The following is a 14,260-nucleotide window of genomic DNA, read 5'->3' on the forward strand; positions in this document are numbered from 1 at the left end:
ATAACAAAGGAAATAACAAAATACTTGTCATTTTAAAAGTATCTCCAAAATATTGGTGTCTAAGAGTTATAACATGAGCCTGATCTTTACAGCTTAGTAAAGCAACCACCTTGCAGAAGACAGCAGAGTACATCTGTAAGCTGCAGCAGGAGAGAGCACAGCTACAGGAAGAAGCTCAGCGACTGCGTTGCCAAGTACAAGAGCTAAGCGACAACATCAGGTAAGCCTTAAAACCGAATTACAGGCGGAAATTATGATACAATAAAACTTGCAACCATTGCTTTGTTTCCTATAACACTATCCTACTTGCTTTTCTTCCAAAGTAATGTCATCTGTGTAAAATTCACAAGTTTTCGGCTTGGAGTACAGCAGTGTTGGGATTTGCCATTGCATGCATATTTTAAACCATCAAGTTAATTCAAAAAGCTGTTCAGTAAGGACAATAATCTCTCCTCTGCCTACAGTCATTGAATCCTGCAAAGAAAAGCCCTCTGCTTTGTTAACTCTGTCATATCAGCAGCTGATAGTGATCATAGTACAACCTAGAGAGCTGCTGAGTAGAACAATGTAATTTATAAGCCTTCCAAGCACAGTGAGGCACAGTCTATTAACCCTTTCAGTAACTTTTTACCAAATAATTATCCCTAGAATTTCTTATACACATGAAGCTTTTCTGCATCACCAACCCAACAACAAGACCGGCCACACCAACAGGGGATTGCATGACTTGTATTTTCTGCTCATTTACATACTGCGCGCGCATGCATACGACAGACTGCATGATATGGCCGCATTCAAAACAATTTTTGAACAAATTTTGAACAAATGTACAATTGTATCACACATAGCATTCTGATGGTTGTTACTTGTCTCTGTTATTTTCCAGTGTATTGCTCCTGTCTTTTATTGCCTGAGGAAGCGGGTCCTTGCCCGTGAAACGCGTTGCGACTTTTCATTGGGAGTAATTGAATAAATTGTATATTTTCTGAATTTCGACAGTACTTATGTCTGTTTAAGGTTGGCTGGTCCACCACCGCAACCAAAACAATTTTAAACTTTTTATTGACTTTTATCCTACCGGCGCCTCTGTACACCTCTGCGCATCTAGAAGTCCACCCTTGGTGGAAGGGTGTTCTACCCTACAACTTCCTCCTGTCCACAGAGAGCGACGTCTTATTCCTGAGTGGGGACAGGCTTGTTCTCCCCACCTGCCTGAACAGTGGTTGCTTTGGAGGCAACCCTGGTTTGTGAGTACAATACTTACACGTCATAATACACCCCCTCCTTCCTTAAAACATACTAAACCATATTGTGCTCTCGGTCTTCTACCCTTAGTTTGCATTCAAAACAAGTACAAGACGTTCAAACGACTTGTACCCACGTGGCCACCTGCACAATATCAGCCCAGCAGTCGTGTGAGTTGAACCGCATGTTGGATCGGGCACACCACCTGTTCTCAGTCACTCGTGTAGTCATTTGTCTCACGTTAACAACCATACAACAGACCAAGTTTAGTTGATAGTTGGGTAGAAAACTTGCATGCATGTATGAGCCTTTATTGTGCGGCTAATCTGTTGGACAAGAGGGTAAATTTCGACTAGTTCTACTTTAAAATATCACAGAGATTCAAAAGTTGATGGTTTACCAGTTGTAACCTTGCAGAAATTCCTTTTAAGTAGACTGGAAACTGAACAAACTTTATACATATTACCAACTTTATATCTAAGCCATTAAAACATCCTAAGCTATGCCACAATTTGGCATACAGGCACTGGAGCTATTCAAGGTGGCAGGGGACATTTGTCCAATCTTGTACTACATTTGCCTTGGTTTGCAAAATTTTGACCGTACTCCTTGTGATTGTGCAGCATAGACATGCTCATTGAGTTCAGCTCCAAGTGCAGCAGACCACATGTTATTGGGAAGAGGTGGCACAAGGGTACAGAAGGTATTTTGGCGAGGCAGCAGGAAGTTCATACGAGTGCTGGGTAAGACATGCAGGATCACAGGATTTATATAGGATTGCAAGTTCAGATTGCTCCTCCCATACTTCCTAACAGGCCAATATCATGCCAGTGCTTGATATGACTTTTCTTATCTACTTTACAACTACTGTACTTTACTATTTTGTGGATAAGATAAGAAAACATTTACTGCTATTAAAAAAAAAAAAACAACCTCAATGGAAACCTTTATTCAGTCAGATTGGCAATACAACTCACGATAAATGCTTTCCGCATAATGGACTTTATTTTACAATAAGACCATGAGTTAAAGCGCCATCTTTCAGATATTTTTTTTTTTTGCCGAGGAGCGCCACCTACTGGCTCAAAGTGGAAAATAGGATAAATTAATTTGCAAAATGTCATTATAACCCAATTAAATATGGTTTTAAAATAGGTTTTGCTAATGCATATAGTACAAAGTAAAACAAATATTTGAAACATCTATATAGATATCTTTATTATTTTCCCTATCCTCACGATCCACCATTATGCATGGAAAGTTAATTCAAACCTGTAAAAAAATAGATACTTACCTAAGTAGTGGGAAGCCGCTGGATGGACTTGAGGCTCCCCATGTCCTCCTTGACCCCACCACTGCTGCTCAGGTCCCTCTTGTTTGCAGCCACACTCCTTTACATAGGAAACAGAACTTCAGCCACGAGAGCAAATCTGACAAGCTCTTGTTGGCTATATTCAGAAGAACCCTGTGCAGGAACTGTGGGCACCAGGAGGATCAGGGAAGCCTCTGGGTTATCTGAAGGCTATCTTCTTTCTTGGAGGAAAGGGGGTGTCAGCTACTGATTGGAATGAAGTTTATTCCTTGGTTAAAGTTCAACTTTAAAGGGAACTAAGCACCCTTTCTTTCCCTTTGTAATGGCTATAGGAGCTGCCATATTCCCCCCTCCCCTTTTCACTGTCCTTATTTACAGACATCAAAGATGCTATCTTAACATATTCCCTCTGGTTGACTTCTTTGAAGCAGTTGTCCTAATTACCCACCCCCCTTTGTTGATGAAAAGGTATTGTTTACTTCTTGGTAATGAGTTCAATAAAACAATTATTTAAGTCATTAGATGCCTGAAATCTCTGCAGATGGGTCAGGCTGGCAAGCCTGCTGAAGTAGGCTAATAAAACCTCTACTAATCTTCAAAGAGACTCTGAAGTCTCTTTTTTCCCTGTTTTGCTCATATCATTCTGTTAAGAGTTAATGCCTGAGTGAAATTGCCGCATCCCCGCGGCAGATGAGTAATTTAATATAGAGAAAGCGACATGCAAAGTTCAATGACTTTGCAGGTCGCAGATCATGCTGCCCTGGAGAGGCAGAGCTTTCAGCTGTAGCTCTGCCTCTCCGCAATCAATCTCCGTGGATCTTCGCCACCTCCCAGTCCCTCTCAGTGAAAGAAGACTGAGAGGGGTGGGGAGAGCCGTCGATTAGCAGAGATTGACTGCGGAGGAGGCAGAGCTACAGCCTAAAGCTCTGCCTCTTCTAGGAAGTAAAGCCCTGCGAGCCCGGGAGCTTTGCAGGGCTAATCCTCAGCAATAAATCTGTCATCTGCTGCGGGGATGTGGCGATTTCACTTAGGCATTAACTCTTAACAGCACTATATGAGAAAATCAGGGGAGAAAAGAGACTTTAGTCCCTTTAAATGTAAAAATAAATGGTAAAATGGAAGTTTTTTTTAATAGCAAGACATATTTTTGTCATGCATTTTTAATGTGCTATTGAGGTGCTAAAAATGGTGCTCGGTACACTTTAAGTGAACATTTGCAATTAGTTGGACTATTGTGTGTGGAAGTCCATCCGCACCCCTTCCCTCCTGCTGCATCACACGGCCTAGACGCCAATACAGAATATAAAGGTATATTTACATTTCTCACTCTACCCAAAGTTAACATAACATGTTTTGTTTGGATTTCTCTTGTAATAAAATGGATCTTGCCACAAATTGCTCATGCATAATACTGTTGAGGCATATTAATGATCAGGAATATCTTCAGGTATCCTTTATTAAGATACAAGACACTGAGTAACTTGCTTTTTCTTTATACAACAGCCTGTGCCAGCAACAGCTGCCAGCCTCTGGGGTGCCTGTCACACATCAGCGCTTCCAACAGATGCAACAGATGTTCCAGGCTTACGTCCAGAGCAGGACCTTGCAGAACTGGAAGTTTTGGATTGTATCCTTAAATGTATGGCGAGCTGTGGGCCTCAGCTGTAATGGCCAAAGTGCACTTAAGGTTTAAAGTGAACCCGAGGTGAAAATAAACTGATGGTGCACAATGTACTGACTGACATGGTGCACAGTATACTGACTGACATGATGCACAGTGTACTGACTGACATGATGCACAGTGTACTGACGGACATGGTTCTCCAATGTACTGACTGACATGGTGCACAGTACACTGACTGACATGGTGCACAGTACACTGACTGACATGGTGCACAGTGTACTGACTGACATGATGCACAGTGTACTGACTGACATGGTTCTCCAGTGTACTGACTGACATGGTGCACAGTATACTGACTGACATGATGCACAGTGTACTGACTGACATGGTTCTCTAGTGTACTGACTGACATGGTTCTCCAGTGTACTGACTGACATGGTGCACAGTACACTGACTGACATGGTGCACAGTGTACTGACTGACATGATGCCCAGTGTACTGACTGACATGATGCACAGTGTACTGACTGACATGGTTCTCCAGTGTACTGACTAACATGGTGCACAGTATACTGACTGACATGATGCACAGTGTACTGACTGACATGGTGCACAGTGTACTGACTGACATGATGCACAGTGTACTGACTGACATGGTGCACAGTATACTGACTGACATGATGCACAGTATACTGACTGACATGATGCACAGTGTACTGACTGACATGGTGCACAGTATACTGACTGACATGATGCACAGTGTACTGACTGACATGGTACACAGTATACTGACTGACATGCTGAACAGAGTACTGATTGACATGCTGCACAGTGTACTGACTGACATGGCGCACAGCGTACTGACTGACATGGTGTACAGCGTACTGACTGACATGGTGCACAGTGTACTGAATGTCATGGTGCACAGTGTACTGACTGACATAGTTCTCTATTGTACTGACTGACATTGTTCTCCAGTGTACTGACTGACATTGTGCACAGTACACTGACTGACATGGTGCACAGTGTACTGACTGACATGGTTCTCCAGTGTACTGACTGACATGCTGCACAGTATACTGGCTGACATGTTCCACAGTATACTGACTGAAATGTTCCACAGTATACTGATTGACATGCTGCACAGTGTACTGACTAATATGGTGCACAGTATACTGACTGACATGCTGCACAGTGTACTGACTGATATGGTGCACAGTATACTGACTGACATGCTGCACAGTGTACTGGCTGACATGTTCCACAGTATACTGACTGACATAGTGCACAGTGTACTGATTGACATGCTGCACAGTGTACTGACTGATATGGTGCACAGCGTACTGACTGACATGGTGCACAGCGTACTGACTGACATGGTGCACAGTGTACTGACTGACATGGTGCACAGTGTACTGACTGACATGGTGCACAGTGTGGTGACTGACATAGTGCACAGTATACTGACTGACATGGTGCACAGGGTATTGACTGACATGGTGCACAGCGTACTGACTGATATGGTGCACAGCGTACTGACTGAAATGGTGCACAGCGTACTGACTGACATGCTGCACAATATACTGACTGACATGGTGCACAGTGTACTGACTGACATGTTGCACAGTGTACTGACTGACAAGTCACACGATGTATTGACTGACATGGTGCACAGTGTACTGACTGACGTGGTACACAGTACACTGACTGACATGGTGCACAGTGTAATGACTGACATGCTGCACAGTGTACTGACTGACATGGTTCTCTAGTGTACTGACTGACATGGTGCACAGTGTACTGACTGACATGGTGCACAATGTACTGACTGACATGGTGCACAGCGTACTGACTGACATGGTGCACAGCGTACTGAATGACATGCTGCACAGCGTACTGACTGACATGGTGCACAGTGTACTGACTGACATTATGCGTCCAATGCTGCTGCGCTTGTACTCCTTACAAACACATCCAATAATGTCACATGTAGGGGGAGAAGAAAAAAAACAAAACATAGGGTGTAACGTATGCTCAGTTCACCCTTGGTGCCAAACACACACGCTTCCAGAAATAGTGAATAAGCCCCCAGCCAGCCCCTGATGAGTCACGCCCTGTGATGAAACACGTAGGGCGGAGCCTGGACGTACGCATGCACGCATACTTGGGAAGGAGCGAGGATAGCAGCTACACCCGGCCGGCGGACGCGCTAATGATCCGGTGCAGTTTATGACTATGATATGCTCATGTCCAAGTGTTTACATTGTAAGCAGAATTGTTAGCAGGGCTTTACTGTCTTAAATAAACGGAATTACGCTATGGTTTACTTTTATATTGGCTCTAGGATGTTTATTGCATAGGCAATGGCTGCCAAAGGCTGTGCTTGTTTAAAAGAATACTGAGGGTAAGCGGCCACTCTATAGGAAGTGGTGGTGGTTATCCCGGCTGGGGGCTTATTCACTATTTCTGGAAGCGTGTGTGTTTGGCACCAAGGGTGAACTGAGCATACGTTACACCCTATGTTTTGGTTTTTTTCTTCTCCCCCTACATGTGACATTATTGGATGTGTTTGTGAGGAGTACAAGCGCAGCAGCATTGGACGCATAAAGTTTGGATTGCCTGTACAGAGGACACTGCTTGCAGCTCGGACAATTACCAAGTACTCTTATCACATTGAGCGCAGCGATACTACTGCATTCAGTACTGACTGACATGCTGCACCGTGTACTGACTGACATGGTGGCCAGCATACTGACTGACATGACATGGTGCACAGCGTACTGATTGACATGGTGCACAGTATACTCACTGACAAGATGCACAGTGTACTGACTGACATGGTGCACAGCGTACTGACTGACATGCACAGCATACTGACTGACATGCTGCACAATATACTGACTGACATGGTGCACAGCGTACTGACTGACATGGTACACAGTGTACTGACTGACATGGTGCACATGACATGGTGCACAGCGTACTGACTGACATGGTGCACAGTGTACTGACTGACATGGTGCTCAGCGTACTGACTGACATGGTGCACAGCGTACTGACTGACATGGTGCACAGCGTACTGACTGACATGGTGCACAGCGTACTGACTGACATGGTGCACAGTGTACTGACTGACATAGTTCTCTAGTGTACTGACTGACATGGTGCACAGTGTACTGACTGACATGGTGCACAGTGTACTGACTGACATGGTGCACAGCGTACTGACTGACATGGTGCACAGTGTACTGACTGACATGGTGCACAGCGTACATGGTGCACAGTGTACTGACTGACATGGTGCACAGCGTACTGACCGACATGGTGCACAGTGTACTGACTGACATGGTGCACAGCGTACTGACTGACATGGTGCACAGCATACTGACTGACATGCTGCACAGCGTACCGACTGACATGCTTCACAATATACTGACTGACATGGTGCACAGCGTACTAACTGACATGGTGCACAGCGTACTGACTGGCATGGTGCACAGCGTACTGACTGGCATGGTGCACAGCGTACTGACTGGCATGGTGCACAGCGTACTGACTGACATGGTGCACAGCGTACTGAATGACATGCTGCACAATATACTGACTGACATGGTGCACAGCGTACTGACTGACATGGTACACAGCGTACTGACTGGCATGGTGCACAGTTTACTGACTGACATGGTGCACAGCGTACTGACTGACATGGTGCACAGTATACTGACTGACAGTTTCTGGAATGTGTCTGCAACACCTCAACCAAATAACCGTGTGTACTACTGCTCAAAACAAGAGCAATTATATGGTAGAAATTTTGAAAAAAATATAACAAAAATCTTTATTCAACATTAGGTATAATAATAATCACAATATTGATGATTCAATAAAGAATAAAACGATTTAAAAAATAACTAATAAATGTTCCAACATGATCCCTGCTGCATATGAAACAATCACTCTAAATGCAATATATTGTATAATGACACAATGCTGCTGTCAGATATAACACACCACTGTAGGCTCAATATTGAACTCAACAGGGGGATAACCTCCGTAGTGACGTCTGTGCGCGCTGAGGCAGCGCGGCCAGTCAGCAGAGAGGAGGGGCGGCGCTTCCTGCAACTGGACCAATGAGAGGAGAAGGCTGAACAAAGGCGTGTATTTATACACAGCCTGAACATAGTGCGGCGTGTTTTTATATAGCCGCCATGTAAGCCACAGTATCCGTGAACAAGCACCAGTGAGGTGTGAAACAATTGTTGGATCATCCGTGGGCTAACATATTTTTTTATCACAAGTGGATTAAATGGTTACCACATCATCGATGCCCATGTGTTGTTTTGCTGAAGTGGAAGATTGTTGATCTTGTTTTCTTGCACATGGCAATGGCATCTGACACTTTGCGTGTCAGAAATCTATCGGGGGTGGAACTTTCACAATCATGCATTGAGGTCTTGCAGAAGGGCTTGAACTTTGTGGTCACTGGTTCATTTGATTTCACAAGATTCGAGATTGATCTCCATAAAAGTATATGCAAGATGAACATCTATAGGCTTTATGGAGCAGGAGGTGAAACCCCAGTGAGGGAGGGAATTTGGAATCTTGGCTTTCAACCAAATTGGTCTTTTGGCGACTGTGTCGCTCTTAATGAACTACAAACCCTCTTTGCGGAAAGTCATACAGAAGATACAACCAAACTGGGGAATGTATTGAACTATCATGTCTGTAAATCTGTTGCCCCTTTCCCTCCAATGGCAGGTTCAGGTTTGGATACCTTCCAAAAACAAGTCCTGCAGGATATTAAAGCAATTATTTATCTGGAAGATAAACGAAACTTCTCTGCTTCTGAATGGAAAGCAGTGAAATGGTTGAGATCTCACCCGATCTCACAATTAAAAAAAGAGGACAAGGGGGGTAACATTGCTGTGATGAGAGTGGACAGCTATGTAAGGGAGGCCTTGAGGCAGCTTGAGGATAGTTCTACCTATGTCAAATTGAAGGCTGACCCCACTTTTCAGTACCAACAAAAGTTGAGAAACCTTTTGAGATCTGGGGTACAACAAGGCTTTCTTGACCCTAAGTTGGGAAATGATTTGTTCCCCCAGTTCCCAAAAAGACCTGTCATCTACTTTTTGCCTAAGGTCCATAAGTCCCTGGTGGACCCCCCGGGCCGACCCATTGTCTCAGGGAGGGGATCCGTAACGGAGCCCCTCTCAAAGTACCTGGTCCAAGCCCTCCGACCTCTACTCGACCACATTCCCTCCTATCTGAAGGACACAACATATGTCCTCCAGATTGTGGAACAAATGGTTTGGCATGAAGGTGACAGCCTCGCCTCCATTGATGTGGTTAACCTGTACAAAAGGATACCACAAAAAATGGGGGTGGAGGCAGCACTTCAGATGCTTAATGCAACGAAACGCGTTGATCGGTTTGAAACCAAATTTTTAGGAAGGTGTCTTCAATTCGTACTGGATCATAATGCATTCAGATTTGGAGGGGAGTGGTTTAAACAAATAGCCGGGATGGCAATGGGGCCGTAGGTAGCTCCAACTTTTGCAAACATTTTCCTCGCAAAATGGGAGGCAGTGTACATCTATGGGGAACGAAACCCCTATAGATGTGATTTGAGGGCATGGTCCAGGTACGTGGACGATGTGTTGGTCATTTGGAGGTCCACCAGGGACCGCTTTAACTCCTTTTTGGAGTATCTGCACCAAAATGAGATGAATATGAAATTCACAGGCGAATGGGGTGATCAACAGGTCACTTTCCTTGACCTCAGCATCAAGGTTCGGGGGGGACGATAATCACCAAAGCACATAGGAAGAGCACAGCTACAAACTCGGTCCTGCATTGTTCCAGCTATCATCCAAACCATGTCAAGACCTCTGTCCCATATAGTAAATTTTTGAGATTAAAAAGGAACAATTCCAAAAATGATGACTTTGAGACTCAGGCAAGTGAGATGTACGATCGTTTCCTAGAGAGAGGGTACGATGCTTTTGAATTAGAACAGGCTTTGGAAAAGGTACGGGACATCAGCAGATTGGGACCCTAAAGAGTAGTCAGAGACAGCGTGATGACACATTTGCATTTGTGTTTGACTTTTCCCCAATGTCAAGTAAAATTCATGAGAGCATTCTGAGGAATTGGCACTTACTAGAACAGGATGAAAGATTAGGTCCCAAGGTACTACAGCCCCCAATTATGTCCTTCCGACAGGGTAATACCCTGGGCTCCATGCTAACTCAAAGTGAATTTGTGAGGCAACAGTCTCATACAGGGGGGAGCCTGGGGTGCCTGGCACCTGGGTGCAAGATTTTCTCTGGCGCCTATGGGAGTGGTTAAATTAACCACGCCCAACCACATAACCACACCCATGTCCTGCCTAATCACACTCACACTTTCCACCTCTTTACGCATGCATGTGATACCCCATTCCTACCCCTCTTCCATGGGTCTGCTCCTGGCTGGCTTTGGCTGCCTGCGAGCCTGCTAGTCTCTGGACTGACTCAGGCTGAGATGCTCTGCTAGTGCGAAGCAGTCACACACTGCGTATTTATGGCTGCATGCGGCCACCCTACTCTTGCTCGCTGTCATTGGCTCCTCCCCCAGCCAAGCCCAAGCGTGAGGTGGGCTGCCTGTATCTTTCCCGTTGTGCCGCGCAGCCTGCCAGTGTTGCCAACCTTTCACGTTATTTTTTACAGACAAATACCTAAAAATTTACTGACAAAAGATTTTTACTGACAAAATTTCCCCACTAAATGCACATAAGAGACAGCGTTTCACCAGTAAATGCATATAATGACAGACAGCTTTTCACCAGTAAATGCACATAAGAGACAGCTTTTCACCAGTAAATGCACATAACAAGAGACCGCTTTTCACCAGTAAATGCACATAACAAGAGACAGCTTTTCACCAGTAAATGCACATAATAAGAGAGCTTTTCACCAGTAAATGCACATAATAAGAGACAGCTTTTCACCAGTAAATGCACTTAACAAGAGACAGCTTTTCACCAGTAAATGCACTTAACAAGAGACAGCTTTTCACCAGTAAATGCACTTAACAAGAGACAGCTTTTCACCAGTAAATGCACTTAACAAGAGACAGCTTTTCACCAGTAAATTCACTTAACAAGAGACCGCTTTTCACCAGTAAATGCACTTAACAAGAGACGCTTTTCACCAGTAAATGCACATAACGACAAACAGCCAGTGTGCCCGGTATATGGAGCCAGGGGGTATATGTGCCCAGTATATGGAGCCAGGGGGTATATGTGCCCAGTATATGGAGCCAGGGAGTATATGTGCCCAGTATATGGAGCCAGGGGGTATATGTGCCCAGTATATGGAGCCAGGGGGTATATGTGCCCAGTATATGGAGCCAGGGGTATATGTGCCCAGTATATGGAGCCAGGGGGTATATGTGCCCAGTATATGGATCCAGGGGTATAGGGACCCAGTTGAGTGAGTGAGTGAAAGGGACCCCCCCTAGCCGCCGCTACCCCCCTCACCTTGCAGCAGCGTCAGACCTCGATCAGCGGGCGACCCGACCAGTAAGAGGGCGCCGGACGCACCCGCTCTATATGCGGAAGTGATGTCACTTCCGCATACCATTGCGGCGTGCTCGAGGTCTGACGAGGCGCCGGCGGCTAGATGGAGGGAGAGAGCGGCGGCCACAGAGGGAGAGCAACGGCCGGGCGGCGCCTCTCAGAGACGGGCGCCTGGGTGCCTTGCACCCGCCCAGGCTCGGCCCTGGTCTCATACATGGCTTGATGGTCGCAGACCTGGTGCAAATTTTCAATGTGGGCATTGTTCCACATGCAGTCATGTGCTAAAAACCAACAATATAAGGTTGGGATCAGTCCATTTCCAAATTAAGAGTTTCATCACATGTAGGACCGAGTTTGTAGTCTATGCTCTCCTGTGTCTTTGTGCGTATTTTTACATAGGGTAAACCACACGTCCAATGAGGGAACGTTTGGTGGAACATGTAAGAGCAATCAATAAGGGTGAGGGAGGCGTTCCCAAATTGGTTCAGCACTTTTTGGACAACCACCACGGCGATCCATCCCACCTGAGAATAGTCGGTTTGATCGCCGTGGGAGTCCCCAGGAGGGGAGGTGATCGGGACAAAATTTTGTCTCAAAGGGAATCCTATTGAATCTTGAGAACTGAAGCTACAGCTTGGGTTCAATGATAGGAATGAGTTATGTGTATTCTTGGAGAAATAGGTGTGTGGGAATTGGCTTGTGGGTGGGGGTGGGTAGGGGTAACCCTTGAAGTCACTGTAAATTTGTAGGTTTGATGATTTTTTTTCATTGCTCTTGCCTTTATATTCCAACTTTAGTACTTAAGTATTTATATGCAATTTAGATGCTACCCCTTTAATTCCCTTGAGTATGTTGTGTTTGGCCTGTCAACCCTTGTTCCAGGTCAGGGAGGAGTTCTAGCCCCTATGGATGACGTGCACTATTGTATCCTGCTGCAAATTTCGTGGGGGATTGCGTGGCACACACCAATCGGGCAGTTTCTGCCCGTTACCTTGGTAAGGTCTCTTCGCTTTAGGGCTTGTGGGTTGCAGCGCAGCCCGTCAGCAGAGAGGAAGGGCGGCACTTCCTGCAACTGGACCAATGAGGGGAGAAGGCTGAACAGAGGCGTGTACTTATACACTGCTTGAACATACTGTGGCGTGTTTTCACATAGCTGCCATGTAAGCCACAGCATCCGTGAACAAGCACCAGTGAGGTTTGAAACAATTGTTGGATCATCCGTGAGCTAACTGTGTGTGGGTCATCAGACTGGTGAAGTATCGCATTTCCTTCATGTGAACTGTATTGCTGTCTACATACAGTGGGTTGCAAAAGTATTCGGCCCCCTTGAAGTTTTCCACATTTTGTCACATTACTGCCACAAACATGCATCAATTTTATTGAAATTTCACATGAAAGACCAATACAAAGTGGTGTACATGTGAGAAGTGGAAAGAAAATCATACATGATTCCAAACATTTTTTACAAATACATAACTGCAAAGTGGGGTGTGCGTAATTATTCAGCCCCCTGAGTCAATACTTTGTAGAACCACCTTTTGCTGCAATTACAGCTGCCAGTCTTTTAGGGTATGTCTCTACCAGCTTTGCACATCTAGAGACTGAAATCCTTGCCCATTCTTTGCAAAACAGCTCCAGCTCAGTCAGATTAGATGGACAGCTTGATAGGCTATCAAGGGATTTTCTTTTTGCGGTCTTATCCCGATTCAATCTAGGGGATAAATTTATTGATGGAATTAGGCAACTCTATATAAACCAGTCAGCCTGTATCAACATTAATGGGCAATTAACAAAAGATTTTAAGATATCAAATGGAGTCCGTCAGGGTTGCCCTCTGTCCCCTCTTTTATTTAATTTTGCCATGGAGGTACTAATACGAGCTATTCAGGATAATGGACAGATTAGAGGGCTGATTGTGGGAGGTGTAGAAATTAAACAGCAGGTCTATGCAGATGACTTGATTCTAACCTTGACGGACCCATATGCCTCCACAAGGGAAGCGCTAAAAATCCTGGCGGATTTCTCTCTCTGTTCTAATTACAAATTAAACGAGAAAAAGACGCAACTCTTAAACATAGGCTGTAGTAAGGAAATAGTTGGGAAGATAAGTTCTCTCGCCGATCTAAAATGGGAGAAAAATGAGATCACCTACTTGGGAACGAAGGTTTGTAGCAACCCAGAAGCATTATTTTCTGCTAATTTTAAAGATATAATCAAGTCTAGTTCGGATTCTCTAGAATCCTGGAATAAACCAATATTTAACAGTATAGGCAGGGTAGCAATTATTAAGACTTTCCTTCTCCCAAAGATTCTTTTTTTGATACAAAACATCCCAGTTGATATTCCCCAGGCATGGTTCCGGTCATTGCACAGGCTGTTCCAAAGGTTTATATGGCTCAACAAAACTCCCAGAATCGCCTATCATTATCTTACGAAAAGTAAAGAAGCGGGAGGTTTGGCAGCTCCCGATATGGCTCGGTATCACACTGCTAACCTTCTTAAGCGAATCCTGGAATGGG

At 44.9% G+C, this 14,260-nt stretch overlaps 1 protein-coding gene across 1 annotated transcript in view; it reads left to right on the forward strand.

The window, feature by feature from the left end:
- LOC137546970 (carbohydrate-responsive element-binding protein-like) overlaps positions 1-14,260 on the forward strand; it is a 155,233-nt gene that overhangs the window by 126,182 nt on the left and 14,791 nt on the right. The window contains exons 14-15 of the mRNA XM_068270065.1: positions 93-220; positions 4,061-4,184. Of these exons, the coding sequence (XP_068126166.1) occupies positions 93-220; positions 4,061-4,184 (252 nt within the window). The remainder of the gene's footprint in view (positions 1-92; positions 221-4,060; positions 4,185-14,260) is intronic.

This window comes from Hyperolius riggenbachi, chromosome 2 (genome assembly GCF_040937935.1).
Source record: "Hyperolius riggenbachi isolate aHypRig1 chromosome 2, aHypRig1.pri, whole genome shotgun sequence".
Classification (NCBI taxonomy): Eukaryota; Metazoa; Chordata; class Amphibia; order Anura; family Hyperoliidae; genus Hyperolius; species Hyperolius riggenbachi.